Source organism: Podarcis pityusensis, assembly GCF_964106645.2.
Source record: "Podarcis pityusensis genome assembly, chromosome: 16".
Lineage (NCBI taxonomy): Eukaryota > Metazoa > Chordata > Lepidosauria > Squamata > Lacertidae > Podarcis > Podarcis pityusensis.
The window spans coordinates 4,658,185-4,680,041 of NC_138041.1; the positions used below are offsets into that span (position 1 = coordinate 4,658,185).

General features: G+C 47.1%; 2 protein-coding genes across 5 annotated transcripts in view; both read right to left on the bottom strand.

The window, feature by feature from the left end:
- Window positions 1-14,252, bottom strand: part of LOC308464887 (unconventional myosin-Ie-like) — a 54,649-nt gene extending 40,397 nt beyond the window's left edge. Inside the window, exon 1 of one of the 2 annotated variants that reach the window (XM_080984546.1) lies at window positions 13,940-14,252. In XM_080984546.1, the coding sequence (XP_080840672.1) occupies window positions 13,940-13,942 (3 nt within the window). In that variant the 5' untranslated portion in view covers window positions 13,943-14,252. Of the gene's footprint in view, window positions 1-3,409; window positions 3,561-13,939 lie in introns of those variants that run through there. The other variant, XM_080984547.1, reaches the window with a different exon arrangement.
- Window positions 14,253-17,576: 3,324 nt separating this feature from the next.
- The window catches only part of PI4KB (phosphatidylinositol 4-kinase beta), a 49,633-nt gene continuing 45,352 nt past the window's right edge, over window positions 17,577-21,857 (bottom strand). For all 3 annotated transcript variants that reach the window (XM_080984579.1, XM_080984577.1, XM_080984578.1), the window contains one exon: window positions 17,577-21,495. In XM_080984579.1, coding sequence (XP_080840705.1) covers window positions 21,314-21,495 — 182 coding nt within the window. In that variant the 3' untranslated portion in view covers window positions 17,577-21,313. The remainder of the gene's footprint in view (window positions 21,496-21,857) is intronic.

Below are 21,857 nucleotides of genomic sequence, written 5' to 3' on the forward strand. Positions count from 1 at the left end.
ATCATACCACAAATATGCATGCCAACCAAATACATTATTGAAACCTTCCAAATCCAACACATCCGTGTTTTCAAGAAGCATCCATTCTCTCAGCCAACAAAATGCGGCTGATTCATAATAAAGTTTAAGGTCTGGCAGGGCAAATCCACCTCTTTCTTAAGCATCTGTTAATATCTTAAATTTTATACGAGGCTTCTTGCCCTGCCAGACAAATCTAGAGATATCTCTCTGCCACTTCTTGAAACAGTCCATTTTGTCCAAAATTTGCAGTGTTTGAAACAAAAACAGCATTCTTGGCAATATGGAATAATCAAGTTGTTTAACAGCCAGTGAAAATAAACCACAAACGTCCAGCCTCAAAAATTCAGTACATAACAAAAACAGAGGAATCCACCTTAAACCGAGCCAGACTGCTGGTTCATCTAGCTCAGTATTGTAAGTAAGCTTTTAGTCCAGCGGTCAGCAAGGTTTATCTTTCCTGGGCCGGATCGGTTCCGCGGAGATCGGGCCTGCCCGCGATTTTTGGCATCTGTGTATGCGCAGACACGATTTTCGGCGTCTGTGCATGCGCAGATGTGATTTCCAACACTGCGGAAGCAGGCAACTCAGTTCAGGGGCAGCTTGTGGGCTGGTCAAACGACCTTTGCAGGCCACTTCGGGCCCATGGGCCTTAGGTTACTGACCCCTGTTCTAGTCCTCATCACTGTAAATAAAGGGCTGAAAGAATAGGAAGACAGGAAGATGAGGAAAAGGAGGGGACATTTTATCATATGTGGTGGGATTGTAGGGTAATTTAAAAAAATTGGGAAATGATATACAATGAATTGAAGAAAATGTTCCATTTAACATTTGTTTAAAGACCTGAAGCATTTTCATTAGGGATTGTAGGGAAAGATCTGCCAAAAAAGCTGAAAAACATCTTCATCTATCAGACAACGGCCGCGAGAGTTTTAATAGCACAAGGATGGAAGACTGAAGAAACCCCAATTAAAGAATCATGGCAAGAAAAATTGATGGACTATGCAGAACTGGCAAAACTGACATATAAGCTACGGGACAAGGATAACTGTGACTTTAAACATGAATGGGAACCCTTTACAAAGTATTTGAAGATGCAACAAAGCGAACTGGTTTTGAATAAACATTCACAAACTTTTTATTGATAATAATCAGCTAAATAGTTTGAGGATTTATACAACTGTGTAACATGCAGAAAACAGCATTTTTAGAGAAATCAAAGACTGGAACTGAGGGAAGTCAGGGGGTGGGGGTGGGTGGGTTCTGTAGGGAAGGGAGGGAAAATGGGGGGGGGGGAAATAAGGATGATATGTTTCTGGATAATATGTTTTGTTTTAATTTTGAATAAAAGTTATTTTTTAAAAAAAGGAAGACAGGAAGATGCTTTTTATCATGTCAGACTACTGATACATCTAGCTTGGTCCTGACTACATTGACTGACATCAGCTTTTCAGGGTTTTGGAGATGGAGTCCGTCCCAGCCTGGAGATGCTGAACCAGGGAACTTCTGTGTCTAACCAGTGGGCTCTACCACTGAGATGTGGACACTCCCTTAAAAAATAATTGAAAGATTCTAGTCCTCATGGTTCTAAGGGGAGCAACTTGTCTGTACAAAAATATTCATTGTTTGGAGAAAAATATATTTGGGGGGGTCTGGCCAAATGATGTATTTAGGAAGACGAAAAGGTCTATATTTTTCAGTTGGTAAGAGAATTTTTCATTGAAGTGGATTGCAAACATTTCCATGGCTCTGTACTCAAGTCAATGTGCTCCCACATTTATCTGAAGACTTCATAGTCGAAGTGTGTCTGGTTTTGATATGTTTCAGAAGATACTTGTCTCATATATTTTTTCAACTCGTTGACACTGGAATATCATTACACGCAAATTTCCTGGTTCGTTTGGGTATGAGATAGTTTTTATATAATTGCATTTTAAATTAGAAATTATAGATTTGTAATTTAATCACAGGCTACCAACTTTGCTTTTTAACTTCATTATTATTTTTTGGCCTTTATTGGAACAGATCAGGGAATACTTTCTCTTGTTTGTTTGTTTTTCTGAATAAAGGGCTAACATAAACACAACAGGAACAGGAACACAGAAAACCGCTTTTAAAAACCTTTTGCATAAATTAATACACAGCAGAGAAATGGACTTCGTTGAGGCCCATCAACAGACCTCTCTGGGAGAAATAAACGGAACTAAACTTTGAGGTGAAGGGAGCTTAGACATTTTGCCTTCTTCTTACACTCGTTGAAAGCTTTTTGTTTTTGCGTTAAATATACCAGGCAATCGGGCCCTACTAATGTCTTCAAAACTGTATTGGCTAGCCCTTGCCCCCCACCAAAAAATAAAATAAAATCAGGGACTACAAATTTCTTTCGCACCACCAAACTTGGGTGGTCTTTTTCTGTGAGTGTGTGTGCAAATTTTTGCAAACTTTAGAAAAGGCCCGTTGCTAAGGCTTCTTTCCTCCCAAGCTGGCTGAGACAATGACGGTTGCCAGGCGACGTGCCAGGACTGAGGGGAAGAGAAAAGCAAGGGGCACAGTCGCCATCTCAGAGTGGAGAAAGGATGGGCAGTCTGGAAGCAAGAGAGAGAAAAATACAGCCCCATGCAGGACTCAAAAAGGGGGGCAATTCTCCCATGGCCACACCCCAAAATGAAGCGAGGCAGCTGTAGAAGAAAAAGGGGGTGCAATTGTTATCAACAATAACGCCCCCAAAGGAAGGAGAGATGGAGGGGGAGCAGGCATAATAAACTCCAGAACCGAGTTCGAATTCCAACGCTTGGCCTCAGTCACACAGCGAGTGGAATTTGACCGGAATTTGACCATGAGGGCTGGGCTTTGTCATGCAAACTTCTCTCAGGGATGCCCTAAACTTAAACCTAAGAAGTTTAAGTTTCCTTTTTTTTAAAAAAGGGGGGAAAGTCCCCATTTAAATTTTCAATGCATCCCTTGCCCTCATTACCATAACCTGCAACAATGTCTACCACAAGGATATTGCTGGAACTGCAGAATTAACAGCAAAAAAAAAAAAAAAAGACCTCCGCAATTTGGCCCTCTCTAGGGAGCCTGCCATCGTTCTGCAGATACATTCAACTCCATACATTTAAAGCGCATGGCTTCCTACAGAGGATCCTGGGAAGCGTTTCCCCCCCTCGCACCACAATTTCCAGTGCTTTTTAACAAACTAACGTTCCCAGGGTGCAGACTGTGTGGATGCACCCTGGCTTCATTCTTCCAGAACCAGCATAAATGGAGAGGGTTTACCCGAGCATGTGCCGAGTGCACCTCTGACTTGCGGCTCTTCGGAGAAAGATCTCCCCTCCCTTCCCCCCTCCCTTTTTGCCGTGTTCTCAGGATTGTGCCACATCTGGTTTCAAACCTGTTTTTTCCCTTTTCCCTTTTAATAACCGCTGTGCTCAAAACAGTCTACAGCCGAAGGAAGACGAGGGTTGACATCTCCCGTCATCGCCGCCACTAAAGGGCGCAAGATGGGTGCCTTTTTAATCACAAAACAGGACCGGAGTTGCCGGGTCCAGGCTTGGTTGCCATGGGCAACGGCGTAGGCCCGGCGGTGCTTGAGAAGGGGACAAAGGCGTTGGCAAGGCTGGCGCTGGCAGGGGCCTCCTTTTCTGTGGCACATAGGCCTGCCATCTTCACTCGGGGCAGCCCAGAGACTCGCTTGCCACGCGGTGGTTGTGGTGCCCACGCTGCCTGGCAGCCGCCATTGCCACAAACCCAAGGCTGCCTTCCGACATGAGCTTTAATTGCATTTGTTTGCCTGGAAATTCTGCCACAGCTTCTGTCCTTTTGCCCCAAGGTATCTGTAGGGTTGGGACGCAGGTGGCGTTGTGGGTTAAACCACAGAGCCTAGGACTTGCCGATCAGAAGGTCAGCGGTTCGATTTTGGTTTTAAATGCAGTCTCTATGGGAGTATATTGTATTTAATTATGGGGTATCAGGATGTGGGTGGCACTGTGGGTTAAACCACAGAGCCTAGGACTTGCCGATCAGAAGGTCAGCGGTTCGAATCCCCCTGACGGGGTGAGCTCCCGTTGCTCGGTCCCTGCTCCTGCCCACCTAGCAGTTCAAAAGCACACCAGTGCAAGTAGATAAATAGGTACCGCTCCGGCGGGAAGGTAAACGGCGTTTCCGTGCGCTGCTCTGGTTCGCCAGAAGCGGCTTAGTCCTGCTGGCCACATGACCCGGAAGCTGTACGCCAGCTCCCTTGGCCAATAAAGCGAGATGAGCGCCGCAACCCCAGGACACAACAGGACCTAATGGTCTGGGGTCCCTTTACCTTTATCTGTAGGGTTAGGGTCTGTAGGTCTCTCTCACGCTAAATTTCCTTCGCACCAGCAGGCCTGCCGGATCAGGCCCATCTTGTCCAGCATCCTGTCCTCACATTGGCCATACTAAGGTGCCATGTGCAAAACAAAGCCTGGAGATACTGTAAACATGGAGTGGATAAATGTACAGGTGTATCTTAACAAGTTACAGGTGCAATAAACGTTATACAGCCTGGATAAATGAACCGTTCAACAAGTAGCGCAAGTCCAATCACAGAACGGCAACCCCGTGCCGCCACAATGGCAAGGGTAGCACACTGGAGAACATGAAAAAGTTTTTCAAAGCTGTTTTTCAAAGATTGAACTGGATGAGATGTTCTTCAATGGGTCTTGAGTTGGAAACACAAAGCAAGTGGACTACTTGTTGAACGGTTCATTTATCCAGTCTGTATGATGTTTATTGCACATGTAACTTGTTAAGATAGAGTTGTACATTTACACACTCCATATTTACAGTATCTCCAGGCTTTGTTTTGCACATGGCACCTTAGTATGTCTGTTGCTTGAATGGTTACAAGCCTATCTCTATTCTAGTTATTATTCTAGTAAATTTGGTTTTATACTTATAAGCCAGTTTGTGGTGTTGCTGTTTTGTTGCATTATTATTACCGTCACCACATTTGATGCTTTGTGTATATACTCACATTGGCCAAACCAGATGCCTCTTTTGGGAAACTCGCAATCAGGATTCGAACACACGAGCGCTCTCCCCTCCTGCGCATTCCAGCCACAGGTTTTCAGAAGCATTGGTGCCTCCAGCTGTCTCCAGACGGAGAAGCAGCCATCATTAGCTGCTCTCGTCCGTGAAGTCGCCCAATCGTCCTTCAAAACCATCCGAGAGGACGGCCATCGTTGCCTACTGTGGAAGGGAGTTCCACAGTTTAACTATGCCTCTGCTCTCCTGCCCTTTCTCTTCTGCTGCAATTCGCCCGAAATTTCATCATGTGAACAGCAGGGTGGGAGCCATGGGAAAAAAACTGCAGGAAACATACCACACAAAACCCCTGCAATATTCCAGGTTTGCAAAGATATATTGTCTGGAAACGATCAACACAAAAATGAGCGCTAGGGCTTTCTGCTAGATTTCCAGTAGGGGTTTTTTTTTTGCACCACGTGGGAGATCACATAGAAACGCAGCAATTAACAGGTAAGATTATGTCGGGAAGATGAAATAAAGCGCTGTCTGCATGCATGTCAGCCCTGAGAAGTTTGGAACGTACATATAGACACACACACACACACACACACACACTAACCCCAACATGACACTACATTCATATAGCATATTCACCCAGTGCTTTTCCAGCTGCACTGGCTCCCGGTGGAGTACAGGGTCAGATTTAAGGTGCTGGTTTTGACCTTTAAAGCCCTTCACGGCCTAGGACCCTCGTACCTATGGGACCGCCTCTCCCGGTATGCCCCATGGAGAGCCTCAAGGTCCATAAATAGCAACACCCTAGTGGTCCCGGGCCCTAAGGAAGTCAGATTAGCCTCAACCAGGGACAGGGCCTTCTCAGCACTGGCTCCGGCCTGGTGGAACGCTCTGCCTCATGAGACCAGGGCCCTGCAGGATCTGATTTCTTTCCGCAGGGCCTGTAAGACAGAGTTGTTCCACCTGGTCTTTGAATTGGAGCCAATTTGATTCCCTCCCCCTCTTTTTTCTTTTTCCTTTCTCCTCCTGTGATGAGGCTGCATTTTAATATTTTAATGTTTCAATATTTTAATGTTGTATTTTAATCTTGTTTTTAAGTTGTATTCATTCAACTTGTTTTTATTATTGCTTGTTAGCCGCCCTGAGCCTTGGCTGGGGAGGGCGGGGTATAAATAAAAATTATTATTATTATTATTATTATTATTATTATTATTATTATTATTACATTTTGTTTGCTACATGCGCCATCCTTGCCGAGACTTCGCACTCCATCCTGCTACCTCTGGGACTTTAAGGCAGCATGACTGAGACTCCCTTTAGCTCCCAAACTTTTCCATTTGGAAGTTCAGGGTAATATCCTAGGCAGCACTCGCTTGGGCGTAAGGCTGCCCTACTGAACTCAACAGGACGTATTTCTGAGTAAATGTACACATTGTTTTAGGGATGGGTGATTTTTTTTGGGGGGGGGAGTCTGGATGATGCCCCGAGTTCCTCCCAATTCTTGGAGTCCTCTCCACAGTGAGGTTTATCAACAGAGGATTCTATCGCTGAACTAGTCAGACAAGTTTATTTGTAAGGCAATGACTACAGCTGTCCACTTAAGTGTCTTTAGTGAGTGACAGCCGAGCTGGAAGCAGGTTGGAAGCTGGAGACACAGAGACATGCTTGATCTGTACTGGATCCTAAGCTGCGACTAATGGAAAAGCCAGATCTTTTCGGGTGTTAATGCTGTGAGACAGTCTATCTTGCGTTCATGTTGTACACAGTGGTACCTCGGTTTATGAACTTAATCTGTTCCGGAAGTCCGTTCTTGAACCAAAACCGTTCTTAAGCTGAGGCGCACTTTCCCTAACGAGGCCTCCCGCTGCCGGTGCCCTTCCACCGTTCAGCTTTTGTTCTTAGAGTGAGGTAAAGTTCACAAACTGGGACACCACTTTCGGGTTAAGTACTTAATTCGTTCCAGAGGTCCGTTCTTAACCTGAAGCTGTTCTTAACCTGAAGCACCACTCTAGCTAATGGGGCCTCCCGCTGCCGCCGCACCGCCAGAGCACAATTTCTGTTCTCATCCTGAAGCAAAGTTCTTAACCTGAAGCACTATTTCTGGGTTAGCGGAGTCTGTAACCTGAAGCGTATGTAACCCGAGGTACCACTGTACTGTGGACACTCAGGTTGCGAACGTGATCCATGCAGGAAGCACGTTCACAACCCGCAGCGCCGCGTCTGCGCACGTGCGGGTTGCAATTTGGCGTTCCTGCACATGCACAATTTAGTGCTCCTGCGCATGCGCAAGCATCAAAACCCGGAAGTAACCCGTTCCACTACTTCTGGGTTTGGCGCAGTGCGCAACCCGAAATTGCACAACCCGAAGGGTCTGTAACCCGAGGTATGACTGTAGTTCATAAAAAGGGCCGTTCTTAAACCGAGGTACCACTGTATATGGGGTGAATGTGTAACAATATGATCATCAAGTCTTCTTCCCTTCCCAAAGCACACTGGGCCTCCATACTTTCTTGCCTTCCAAGCGATCGCCTGCACCCCTTTATTTCCTTCCGCGCAGCCTGGGCGCGGAACTCTCTGTCTCGGTTGCGAAACCTGCTCCTCCGTCAGCTCTCTCTCTCGCTCATTAACTCTGCTTGGGAGTCTCCAAGATTCCCTTTCCGCCTCAGGGGGAAAACTCCCAGGTGAAAGAGTTTGGCAGCGATAACAATGGGGCAAAACACCAAACCAAACTCGATCGCCCGCTCTTCTGCCACAAAAGCATTCCGGGACACGAGACCCCGTCTCCAGGTGGAGACTGCAAACTTGTGCCACGAAAACCGTTTCCGAACCACGGCAGAGGAATTCAGAGTCTGAAGTGTCCTTCCCTCCAAATTCCAGGCCTGCGTGGAAGGAATGTAAGGCGTTATTTGCCGTGCAAACACAGCTCCACCCTGACGACATCTGTAGACTGCAATGATTTAACACCCAGCGCCTGCACAACCTACTTCCACGCGGGCTGATATGTCATCTGGTATACTGCGGGAGGACATGGAAGTTCTGCTTAACAAATGTGGGTAACAATCACCTTTCTGCCTTTATCGCTGGCATTCTCCCCATCACATTTGCCTGCGAAACTCCAGGACACTGGAAGACTCTCGGCCCCTATGCCCAATATTCCTTGTTGCCCCCTCTGGGCAGGAACCCCCTACTGAAACATCTGCATGTGACCAGCTCTTTTCCTTCCTTGTTGGGCCTCGGGAGGATAGCCCCATGGCCCTCAAGAGGAACATTTGTGGCCCCCCAGATATTGCTGGCGTCCAATTCTCAGCTGCCAGCATGGCAAACAAACTACAGTTCCCAAGATTGTTTGGGATGCTTTAAATGTGTGAGTTGGGAGTCCAGGGTACGGGATGGAGTGTGGGCCCACCCTATGTCTTTCAGGGACCTTTCTCAGAAAGGAAGTGATTTAAACGGAATACAAAAGTGAACAATTTTTTTGTACAGTGGTACCTCGGGTTAAGAACTTAATTCGTTCTGGAGGTCCGTTCTTAACCTGAAACTGTTCTTAACATGAGGTACTGCTTTAGCTAATGGAGCCTCCTGCTGCTGCCTTGTCGCCGCTGCACAATTTCTGTTCTCATCCTGAAGCAAAGTTCTTAACCTGGAGCACTATTTCTGGGTTAGCGGAGTCTGTAACCTGAAGCGTCTGTAAACTACAGCGTCTGTAACCCGAGGTACCACTGTACTTGAATAGGAATATTAAGCCTATTTTAGGAATTAAAATAACCACACATAGGAAAGTGAGATGGGGGGGTATCTTTAGCAAACACCCCCCCCCTTTTGCAGTTTCCTTGTTAAAGGAAACTTACTCAGGAGTAGATTTACCTGTTTAAGCACAGAAGTAAGAAGAAGTAAGGACTCTATACGGGCTTTTGGATACCCCAAAAAGGGGAAAAGGGCAGCTTTTGTTTACAACAGAATCAAAATGTAGTTTTTATTTCTTTGCGTTAAAAAAACCCAAACAAACGTGGGCACGATCCCTGATCCAAGGAGGCCAAATTGCCTATGGGTCACCCAGAGTATCACCTCTCGGGAAACAGGCAGCGTAGAAGGCAACCTCAAGCAAGTTGACATCACCCACCGGTATCGAGAAGGCCTCGCCCCGCTGAATCAGACCTGGGCTGGATTTGTGCATGGTCACCTAGTTGTGGGGGAAGGAATAAATGAAGCACGTGGGGGGGGGGGATGGGAGAGAGGAGGAACCAAAGAGGCTGATTCACTGCACCCCCCGGGGGGGGGGGCATTCCAAAGGCTTCTCCATCAAGCCTGGTCCTGCCTAATTTTTCCTGCAAGGGCTCTGCTGGGCAGGGTGGCACAAGGGATTTCCCCACCCACTTCTAAACACACCCACGTAGGGTGTCAGAATCACACCCCCGCAGAAGAAGTTAACCATTAACCCCGCTGGCATGGCTACGAGGGGTTTGCTTCACTCGGGGGAAAGGGAGCTAAACAGAGTCGCAAGGGCATAGTACAATTTCGCTGCATTTCATCGCTTCCTCATAGTTGCCTCCCACCCATACGATACGAGAATCTTTATTGTCATTGTCCCATACAGAACAACGAAATTGAAAAAAAAAAATCAACATTCAAAAACCAACAAGCCTGCTATCCCAGCCTGGTTAAGATAAAGGTAAAGGGACCCCTGACCATTAGGTCCAGTCGTGGCCGACTCTGGGGTTGCACACTCATCTCGCTTTAGTGGCCAAGGGAGCCGGCGTACAGCTTCCGGGTCATGTGGCCAGCATGACTAAGCCGCTTCTGGCGAACTAGAGCAGCGCATGGAGACGCCGTTTACCTTCCCGCCGGAGCGGAACCTATTTATCTACTTGCACTTTGATGTGCTTTCGAACTGCTAGGTGGGCAGGAGCAGGGACCGAGCAACGGGAGCTCACCCCGTCGCAGGGATTCGAACCGCTGACCTTCTGATCGGCAAGCCCTAGGCTCTGTGGTTTAACCCACAGTGCCACCCACGTCCTGATACCCCATAATTAAATACAATATACTCCCATAGAGACTGCATTTAAAACCAAAATCACATTTGGATAGAAACTGTTTCCCAGGCAGCTAGTCCTAGTCTTTATAACCCTGTACTTTCTTCCAGAAGGCAGAAGCTGAAAGAGATCATTTCCGGGGTGCGCACTATCCTGCACTATCTCTGCAGCTTTCTTATGGCACCTGGAAGCATCGATTTGATCCAAGGTGGGAAGAGTGCACCCAATTATTCTCTCCGCAGTCTATACAACCCTGGACAGCGTTGTTTTTCCCCTGACCGTGCAGCTCCCAAACCACGCACCATGTGGCCGGAAACTGAGACTTGGTGGGGCGCACACATGGCTTGCCATCGGTCCCAGTGGCTCCCTCACTTGCTGATGCATCCGCACGCAAGACTGTGTCGCCTACGGTGTGGGAATCCTTGTGGCAAACCCACGGGGATGCCCACAAATTCCCAGGAAGTTGCCTTGTCAGGCCACCAGCCCATCTAGCACAGTATTGTCTGCACTGACTGCCAGCGGCTCTCCGGGGTTTCAGGCCAGGGACATTCCCAGGAGCTCCAGCCCATCCCCTAAAAACTAAGCAAGATTCTAGTCCTCATGATTCTGAACAGAGGGCTGAATTGTGTACAAACGCAGGAGGCTGCCTTCTACGGAGTCAGACCACTGGGGCCCATCTAGCACAGTATTGTTCACACTGACTGGCAGCAGCTCTCCAGCGTTTCAGACAGGGAGTCTTTTTCATGCCCCTCCCCATTTCACCTGGTATAAGGTAAAGGGACCCCTGACCATTAGGTCCAGTCGTGGCCGACTCTGGGGTTGCGGCGCTCATCTCGCTTTATTGGCTGAGGGAGCCGGCGTACAGCTTCCGGGTCATGTGGCCAGCATGACTAAGCCGCTTCTGGCGAACCAGAGCAGCGCACGGAAACACCGTTTACCTTCCCGCTGGAGCGGTACCTATTTATCTACTTGCACTTTGACGTGCTTTCGAACTGCTAGGTTGGCAGGAGCGGGGACCGAGCAATGGGAGCTCACCCCGTCGCGGGGATTCAAACCGCCGACCTTCTGATTGCCAAGTCCTAGGCTCTGTGGTTTAACCCACAGCGCCACCCGCATCCCAGCATCTCACCTGGAGATGTATGCAAACCAGAGGCTCTACCACGGAGCTACAGACCTGCCGCTATTGGTGAGGATCTCTGCCCTCCCAGCTTCAGTCCCTACTGGCATCCCCAGCTAGGGCAGAGAGAGGCTCCTTGTCTCCCCAGGAAATGCTGCCTGTCAGTGTTGACAGTAGTGAGCGACGACAGCAGGAGGGTGTGTTGGATTTTTTAGCTTTCAACTTCCAAAAATGAACGCTGCTAAAAAGCTGTAGCATGACTTGGGAATTCAAGAAATTTTGGTTGAATTGATATAATTTAGTTTTGCTTCAAAAGTAATATGTGTGCAGAATTGCACAGAAATTATTGTAAACAACTGAAGTTCTCCTCCTCTTCTTGTTATTTAGCATTACCTGACATTTTCAAAAGGTAAAATGAAAATTCTTTGGTTTCCCAAAAGCAAATTATGTGCTTCTTCATCAAATGTAGATTTGCCAAGCTAAATGTTGTCCATTCGCAAAAATAATAATTTGAATCCCTCACAACCAAAAACATATTAAGACTCCTCACTGAAAAAAACTGAAAAAATAAAGTTCCACACCCTAATACGGTGGTACCTCAGGATGCGAACGGGATCTGTTTCAGAGCCCTGTTCGCATCCTGAAGCGAACACAACCTGCGGCTGCGCATCTACGCATGCGCGGGTCGTGATTCACCGCTTCTGTGCATGCGTGTGCCGTCATTTTGACTGTCTCCGCATGTGCGAGTGGCAAAACCCGGAAACAATGCGTTCCGTTACTTCCAGGTCGCCGCGGAGCACAACCCAAAAGCGCTCAACCTGAAGCATATTCAACCTGAGGTATGACTGTAAAGCAGTTCCTTCTGTTCCTGTTTAAATCAGTCCTTTCTTCAGAACAATGAGGACTAGCCTCTCGCTTTATTTTTAGGGAAATGACTGCAACTCAACGGTAGAGCAGGTTCAACGACAAGCATTTCCCTAGGAAAGACCCCTGTCAGAAACTCAGGAGATCAGCTGCCAGCCATTGTAAGTAACACTGATTTTGCATGGACCAATCATAGGATTGTAGAGTTGGGAGGGATCGCAAGGGATCTAGTCCAACCCCATGCAATTCAAGAATCAGTGATCTGATTCAGTCAAAGGCAGCACTCTGTGGAATACATACTCTCATATGCTGGGGTTCTGGAAGCTTTGAAACATTATTATTTCAGCAACAACTATGTAGATAGGCAGTTATTGGGTTATAGGGGTGTGGGTTAAGTTATTAAGCGGAGGGGTGATGGGTTAAGCATTCACAACTTTGTTCTAAAAAGCCGCCACCAAAAATAAACAGCGATTTACCAGGAACAGGGCTCAGAAAACAGGAACTCTTCCTGGTAAATAGGGGAAACTGGAGGGCAGAAGTATGCCAGCCATCAATTTGATGGGCAGTTCGCTAGCCCACAAGAAAAGCCAGGAGGGAGATGGTCCTTTCTGGATTATCACCTCTCTCGGGCTGTTTCTAAAACTGCAAGAGGGAAACTTCCCGCCCCAGTGCCACTCCTTCCAAGAACTGCTCAGATAGGAAACCTAAAGCCTTCTTCAGCTATTTCTGATCTGAAGTTTCTCTAAGCTGCAATTCGGAAGGTGATTCAGCCTCAGTTTAAGGAAGCCCCCGGGGAAAGAGGAAGATGATTAGGCCAACTAAAATGTGACAAAAGAGCAAGTTTTTTATTTTAAGGTTCTGGAGAACTCTTCATTCTGAGCCCGGCTTTGGCTGGGGAGGGTGGGATATAAATAAATTATTATTATTATTATTATTATTATTATTCATTAATGAAAGCACATTTTCCTACTCTTAAAAATCCAGGGAAATGTAGCTCGTAAAGGATGCTGGGAACTATAGAGCAGTAAGGAGTAAAGTATAGTTTCCAGGATTCTTTCACTCTCTCTCTCTCTCTCTGTGCTAGCTTTAAATGTATGGTATAAACGCAGCCCAAAAATATCGACTGAAGGATATGCCATGGAGCCTGAATTTGTTGGGAAAATCTAAAGACAGACCTTGAGACAGAAGGCATTCCAATGAAATTTAAGCACCTATCAATTAAAATTATATCAAAAGTGCATCCAGGGGACTTGAAAGCAGTTGCCTCCATACTGTTTGAAAAATTGTCCCCTCTCTTAAATTGCAAAGATTATTTCCATTTCCAAACAATACCTTTTTGAAACAATAGAAACATTTTCCCCCAACAGCTAAAATCTACCTTCAATGATTTGAATAAGAATACACATTCTTATTTAGGAGTAAACTCCATTGAATACAGTGGGACTTACTTCTGTGTAGACAGTACATAGGATTATGCTGTGAAATATAATTGCATTTGTTCTACAGGGTCACCTGTTGCTAAATCGGAGGCTAAATAGAAACCGGCCCATTTCAACATTCTTTCTAGAAGTGTCACTAAGATCTACGGTCAAGATGCCCATTAATTTAATTCAGGCGCGCATTTTTTGGACCAGAACGTCCTGCAAACAAGTTGAACATGAGAATCGGGGCCTATTTTTTTTATATAGGGAGGCGGGAAAGAAAATCAAAAGAAGTTCAGGATTTGCTACGGAAAGAGAAACTTGATCCAACTTTTTCTTTTATGGTGGTGGGGGCTGGAGGGAAGTTGGCTGGGCGCTCAGCTTGACCCAACGAAAGGAGGAGGGAGGAAAACGAGGAAGGGGGGGTGGAAAGGCAGAAGATCCAGAATCTGTTTCCAAGGAAAAGCGAAAACACTCACCATGGTGGAATCTTGTCTGCAAGATCTTCACCCGCGCAGGCAATTCCTGATTTTTACTGGGACTTGCAGGTGGCGCCCATCAGAAACTCAGCGCGGCGGCGTTGCAAACTCCTTTTCCCAGGCGCAGGGAAAGTTCTCCTCGGGAGTTGGGGGCACTTTCTCCCCAGCAAAGCGAAAGTGCTCCCAAAGTGGATGGACTGGAGGAGGGGGAGGGGAGGAAAGAGAGCGAGCGAAATCAACTGCTCCCTTCAAAACATTCCTGACCTGATCGCCCTCTTCCTCTGCAAGATGGGTTGGGTCAGGAGAAGGAGGAGGAGGAGGAAGGCAGGAAGGCAGGCAGGCAGAGACAGGTAAACTGTGAAATTGAGGTTTGCTTTTTTTTTTTTTTGCAGGGCTGGCTAAGGGGTGGAGTGGTTGAGGTTTTGCATTGAAATGGCAAGGAAAGGTGGTGGCGGTGAGTTTCGCAGGCGCCCCCTGGTGGAGGAGAAAGGCGAAGGCGCGCAGCTGCGGGCGAGGCGCTTATGCAAGGCTGCCCTCTCCTGGGCAAAAGGGGAATCGCAGCGGCGGGTTAGGAGACTCAAAAAAGGTAATTATGTGAACTGTGAAATAATGGAAGGCGGGGAGGGCACGCAGTCCTATGAACGTTTAACTGCATGGGGCTTTTGTTTTGTTTTCTGATACACCAAAAAAAGGAAAAAAACGGAACAAAAATACAAATAAAAACGGTGATACAGTGTTAATTACAAATCAATAAAGCAAAAAATGGTCCTTGGATTATAGACCCGACCTCCCGCCTATTCCATAAAGGTAAAGGGACCCCTGACCATTTGGTCCAGTCGTGGCCGACTCTGGGGTTGCGAAGCTCATCTCGCTTTATTGGCCGAGGGAGCTGGTGTACAGCTTCCGGGTCGTGTGGCCAGCATGACTAAGCCGCTTCTGGCAAACCAGAACAGCTCACGGAAACACCGTTTACCTTCCTGCCGGAGCGGTTCCTATTTATCTACTTGCACTTTGAGGTGATTTCGAACTGCTAGGTTGGCAGGAGCAGGGACCGAGCAATGGAAGCTCACCCCGTCATGGGGATTCGAACCGCCGACCTTCTGATCAGCAAGTCCTAGGCTCTGTGGTTTAACCCACAGTGCCACCCGTGTCCCTATTCCTTATTTCAGTTATATATTATTTGTTGCCAGTACACACTTTTTTCTTAAATTAACTAATTACTGGTTTATCTTAGGTCTCATATCTTTCTTAAAGCTACTACTTATTCAAATGCTGCGACAGAGTTTAAACTGCTGTAATTGTTTTTCAAATAAACTTTGAAAACTTCCCATTTTGAGAAGAATTCCTCTTTTGGTTTGTTCTTTATTCTTTCTGATAAACTGTCTAACTCCGCATAATCTGTTAGCTTTTGGATCCATTCATTAATTTCATCACTCTTCCATTTTGTAGCGATAAGAACTCTTGCTGCCACTGTAGCGTATAAAAGATACCGTTCATTTTTTGCGGGATATCCGAATCTGTAGTCCCCAGAAGATAAGCTTCTGGTTTCCTCTTAAAGGAAATCTTTATCATTTTTTGTAATTCTAAGTGGATACTCGCCCAAAATGCCTGGATTTTCTTACATAGCCACCGCATGTGATAGAAAGTGCCCGATTTGTCTCCACACCTCCAGCAGTTGCTTGGAACAGTTTTGTACATCTTCACGACAGTTTCCAAGGTGTTAGATACCATCAATGTTGCATTTTTAGAAAATTCTCTCTTAAGACATCCATGGGATTATTTTGATGCATCAATGTTAGTCCAGGTCACTGGCTCCGCCACAATCCCAGCCGGCAACTTTCTATGTTCCTATTTAAATATTCAGTATATCCCTAGACTCCCCATCAGAATAAGGCAGGGGTCAGCAAACTTTTTCAGCAGGGGGCCAGACTATATTTTGGGGGTAAAAATGAATGAATTCCTGTGCCCCACAAATAACCCAGAAATGCATTTTAAATAAAAGGGCACATTCTACTCATGTAAAAAACCACTGATTCCCAGACTGTCTGTGGGCCAGATTTAGAAAGCGATTGGGCCGGATCCGGCCCCCCTGGCCTTAGTTTGCCTACTCCTGGAATAAGGCAATGACATTGCTGCATGTGTGGATCTTGAGAGAATGTGGAAGAATTGCTGGGAAATTGCGTTTCCCTTCCACAGACCTCACTAGGTTCCAGATACCCTGAAAAGGGGTCCCGTTAAGCACACACTGTTGCCAGTCAAGGTCAGAACAGCTTTTAGGAGGAACTCTTCCTTCATCGCATGAGACATTTCACCTTTTTGAATAAGTGTTAATTACGTCAGCATGGCTGACTTTGTGTCCCAAGCACTGATGGACTCACAGGAGAATATCTTTTCCCTGGCAGTGTGTGGGAGATGTTGTGTGGTGTGCAAACACACCACAGCACAGCTCCAATACTTTTTTTTTTCCATAGGAGCAATGGCATCATTTCCCAGAGCCCCATGGCAAAGGATGGACCCCCTACTTGCTCTAGGAAGGGAATGAGGTGATATCATGGCTTTCAAGTTTGTCTGGTACTGATTAGCTCAGAGGAAGTCAGGCAAAGAGGGGAAAGAACCAAACGCAAAGGCTAGATACATCTTTCCTTTTCTTTGATGGAGTTCCTACTTCATAAGTAGCAGCTTAAATAGATGCACGTCTTTGCAAAGGGGTCAGCATTTCTTGATTGAAATGCCAAAGGCTGTGGTTTAGTTCAATGCAGTTAAATGGAGGACTAACATTTTTGCGGCAGCCATGTTTTAAGGGTGCAGTTTTAAGTTACAGTACGACGGCAAGATTTCAGCTGGATGAACAACTCTGATGTTTGGAAGGGATAGGCCCCTAGATTGGGATGGCTAACCTGTGGTGCACAGACTGTATCCAGCCCCACAAAAGTGTTTTTGGCCTCCTCAAGAACCCCACCTATCTATTTATGTTTTTAAAATTAATGACTGCCCTCTCGCCAGTTAAAAAAGTATGGCTTTACCAACTGACAAAATAAAGTCTGCAGATGGAAGGCAAATGGCTGAGCCATTCATTTAAAATCAGTACAAAACACCAAGCCTTTCTTTCCCTCTCCAATCCGGCCAGGACCTTCTTGGCTCATTCCTCCGACATTTTCGTAAGGCTATGCTCTGAGACTTTGACCACTTGACCGCTACAGACTCTGCTTTCTGGGGCCCTCCTGCAATCCCCTTTAGATGCCCATGGCAAGACTCTGCCAGCCGCTCGCCCCTTTTAGAAGAGGGTCGATTCTGCTCTTAAAACCCACGGGAAATCTCCCAGAGCGTGGAGCGATGGAGAACCACCACAGGCACTTCAGAACCAGTGACCGCACCTGCTTCTCTCTTCTGGTGACATCAGGGCAGCTCAGCCAATCGCCACCAGAGCCACTATCACTAGCACCGCAGCCACGGAATTACCTCCCCGCAAACTGCAAACACACCCTTTGTTCACAAAGACTGTATTCATCCCCCAAAGAAATGAGACAGAGGTCAACAACTTCTCTGCAAATATTCGGCTTGCATTTTTTTTCTTCTTCTTCTTTACATATGTATATATATATTTATAAAAAAAGGACATTTTTATTAGAAATGTAAGTTCATTTCATAGACTTTTATTTTGGAGTTTTGGCCCATCCTTACCAACTAGGGAAAGAAAGAATGAAGGAAGGAAAAGAAAAAGAAAAACGCACGCACGCACACACAAAATGGTCATGCACAAACTTTTTGGAAGCCATCAGCAACTCTCCTGAAAATGGGGGAGGACTTTTAACGGGGCTGGCAGGGCGCGCATGTGTAAAATGAAACCTGTAATGTATTTTAAGAGAGACTGCTTGCTTCCTCGCTTGTTAATGGCTTACCCTCTTCCTACAGCTCTCCCCCACTTTTGTAGGGTTGGTGTTATGAACAGTGATAAGCCTCTTGACCCTTGCTGGCAGAGAAGCCTGTCTCATTTGCTGACAGCCCAGTTCAGCTATAATTCAGACCCGTGACTTCCTGCTACCTGCCCTAAAAGACCTCGTTCAGATAATTCAAATCAAGAGGGTGCTGGGAGAAACAGTCACCTATTTGGGATCTCAATAAACTGGTTCGCGCGAGCACCCGTTAGCCACTGGGTGCCCGGAAGTCTCCTGGTGACTGTAGTAGTGACTGCTTTTGACAGCTGCTCCCGACCCACTTGCTATCCGTTTCCCTGCATGCTCGTCGCCTTCTCTGTTGCTGCAGGAAGTCATCCACGAGGCTCCGAAAAAGGCGCTGCACGCAGCAGGCACCGTCACAGAAAGAGAGCAGGAAGCAAAGCTGCTACAGTCACTCGGAGGCTTCCGGGCACAGAGAAGGCGTGGCAGCTCGCAAGTTCCCCGCAGGAACTGGCAAGGGGAAGAGGGATTTATGTAGCTATTGTTACGACAAAGCACTGCTAAATTTCTCGCTCTTTTAAAACCGTGCTTTTCACAAAGACATTCATAATGCATCACTTTTCTACCAGATTCAGTCAACGCTGCCCAAAACCTGTACAACTGTAAGGTTAGGGGGTACCAAAAAAATAAAAATTCCTCCCCATTTCTGCTTTTGTGTGTGGATGCAGGTTTTTTAAAAGGTGCACAATTCCTTTCCCTGTCTCCGCCCCCCCCCCCCCGGCCAGAGAGTGGCTGAGGATGACTGTGAAGCCCCCTACCTAAAAAAAGGGGTTATCTAACAAAAATGAACTGACAGATGCGACAGATGAAAGCAGACAGCGCCCATCATTAAAGACCCTTTTTGAGATTGTGTTTCTTGTTACCTTAGTTCAGATTTTAAAAATGGGCGGGGGGGGGAGGGCGAGAGAATGACAAGCTGCTCTGCTGCGAAGACCACCAAAAACTTTGTAAACAGAAGGTGTAAATAGAATTTGCCGCTGGGGGGAGGAATTCACACACAAACACACACCTGAGCATGGGCTTATTGGGGTGGGGGAAGAGACTTGTTAAATCACCCGCCCCTTGCAGACCTGATGCTGCCATCTCCCCCCGCCCCTGTCCAGATGTTTCTGAACAGATGCCTGCGATAACGCAGTTTGCTGCATCAAGACTGACAGCTCCCCTGCCCACCCCCCTTTTAATCTTTTTATTTTTTTAAATTAAAAAAAAAAAAGGGCTCGGTGAACCTGCACATTTAAAAACAGCGCACACATTTTTTATACAGAGAAAAGGAATGTCTGCTACCACCTTCTTTGCATTTTATGCAGCAATTTCCAAGCTCCCTTCTACTCAATATAGGGTCTCTTGTAAAAAATAAAAAATATTTCTTTGCTCTTTTTTTTTTTTAAGTACGGCATGATTTTAAGTGCTATGTACACACACTTGGTATAGCATGGGGAAATCATATGCAGGAGATTTGGGGGAAGAGGCCAGCCAAAAGATTGGACAGGGAAGGAAAAGCAAAAAAAACCCAACAACACAAAAACCTCACGCAATGAGGTATCGGACACACAAATGCACGCCCCCCACATTCACATGGCATTGCCTCCCCCCCAAAAAACCCCCCCCAGAATTTCATATCTGAATACATGGAAATGGGCTCGCTTTCCTCCCGCAACAGAACCACGTAACTTTTCAGTGACTTGAAGTACCAACTCTCTTTTCTTTTTTAAAAAGGGGCAAAGGACAGCTCCACCCTACACACACACACACACAGCTGTTTCTAAAATTCATATTACAAAAAAAAACATTCATGTCTCCAGGGAGTTGCCTCCCAGCGATCATTTGCAACACCTCCCAGGCTCCATGGTGGCTGCTTTCAAAGAGGTGCCAGATCCCAGCCTGTTTGCGATCGCGAGCGATGGAGGAGAAGGCACTGTCTAAGACCCAGAGGACTGGGCAGGAGGGCGAAACTCGGCCACAGAAGGGAACGTTGACCCTTGGGAACCGTCTTGGCTGCACTATGCTGGAAGCTGTAAACTGGGGCAACTTGTTAAACAGGGGGGAAAGATGGAGGAGAGAAGAAGAGGCTTAAGGGGGAGGAATACTCTAAATGGCTATGGGAGAGAGAGAGAGAGATTGGCTGCCCAGTGGGAAATAAGTGAACTCAATACACCCACGAAGAAAAGAAATGTTTTCGTTCTCTAAGGAGGTTGTGGCAGGACGAACAGCGGCAAGAGGTTTTCTGCAGCAGTGCTAAGGAGATTTCAAAGCTACACAAACTAAGGGAAGAGCTAAAAAAACCTCTGAAACTAGTATTACCAAATGCTCAGCGGATGCTTCCCATGCCATGGATGGTGTAAGAAAATATATATATATATTGAGAGTAGAAAGAGGTGCAAGACAGAATTCCCGCTGTGACAGGGACAGGGTGGTGGTGGTGGTGGCAAAGGCTGAGTGCTCTCCTGCCCCACCGGCAGCCAATTCCCACCCCAAAAACTGTGCTCTAGAGAAGCGGTGTGGAATAATGAAAACACCGGCCTTTGTGCAACTCGCAAACGGTGGCGCCTTTGCATGAAACTTGTGCAGGAAATAATACAGGGGTTTGGTGATGGCGGGGAATTTAATTGTCTCGACAGAAACACACATGCACACCAATGAAAAAAAACATGCATGGGTTGGGAAGTGGGGTGGAAGGGGAGGGGGACATGTGAGAAGTGGGGGATAAAAGGGGGTCTTGGAAATGGGAGGCTCAGAAATGCATGATTTTCCGGAGCTGTTGCAAAGGCCCATCTCTCTCTCTCTCTCTCTCTCTCTCTCTCTCTCTTTTCCCCCTTCACCCCCAAAAAACCATCCTACCCACTCCGTTCTCCCCTGGGCCCATAAAACATTTGCGGGATTGTTGCGAGAGAGTGAGAGTTCAGAGGACAAAGACGAGGTATAATACTGAAATAAATGATTTTTGAGTTTCAGGGACGGGGAGAGAGGAAGGATGGCGACGATGGGGACAAGGGCAAAACATGGTTCTTCTTCGTGTGTGATTTCCCGACGTCCAGAGAACAAAGGCTCCGTCCTTTCGCTCGTTGGCTTTTCTTGGGGGAAGAAAAGCAAAGATCTCAAGGTTTTCTTTCCTACATGATCCTTCAAAATTTCGCATGGGAAGAGAGAGAGAAACTTCTCTAGCTTAGTTCGAGAGGTCCTTCTCCCCCACTCCGAAGCCCCCAACCTACACCCCGACCCCCATCAGTGTCTAAAAGAATCCAGTAAAAAGGGGTGCTGCGTTCGAGAGACGCCTCGGGAGGAAGGCAGCTCCTCGTTCCTTCCCTACTTCCGCCATCCAGCTCCCTCCAACAAGGACTTTTTGAGGGTCTCTGGCTGTGGTGGGGGTGGATGGGGGGCGGGCGGTTTCGCCGGCATGTCTGGGGAGCGCGGCAGGCGGTCACATGATGCCGTTGGTGAGGTACTGGAAGCCGTCGTAGAGCTTGGTGGTGATGGAGCGCATGCTGCCGTCCACCATCTGCTCGATCAAGAGCTGGAGCTGCTCCTCCGTCATGTTCATGTGGAATCGCTCCTTCAGGTTGCGGATGGTGCTGGAGCCGTGAAAACAGGGCAGCTGGGAGCCTGCGGGGGAGAGAGAGGGGAGAGTCAGCGCCTTCTGGAGCCCCAAGTTGGCCCAAGGAGCGTAGCGCCGCTGCGGAGAGGACACGATCTGTCTCTCTCTGTCCTCCGGGAAGGCTGAGAAGTCTTATTTACTCTCGTAAGGTTTACGCACTGCCTGAACCCTCCAAGCGCTTTACAAAGAGAATGAAAGGATAGATAAAATTGCAGGTGCCCTCGCCCCCCCACTTACGCAGGGATATACGTTCCGAGCCCCCCATGCACAGGAATCTCAACAAAGACTCAATGAATGGTCGAGTTGGAAGGGACCACGAAGGGCATCCAGTCCAACCCCCTGGAGAACAGACAGAGTGGCTCAGGCAACC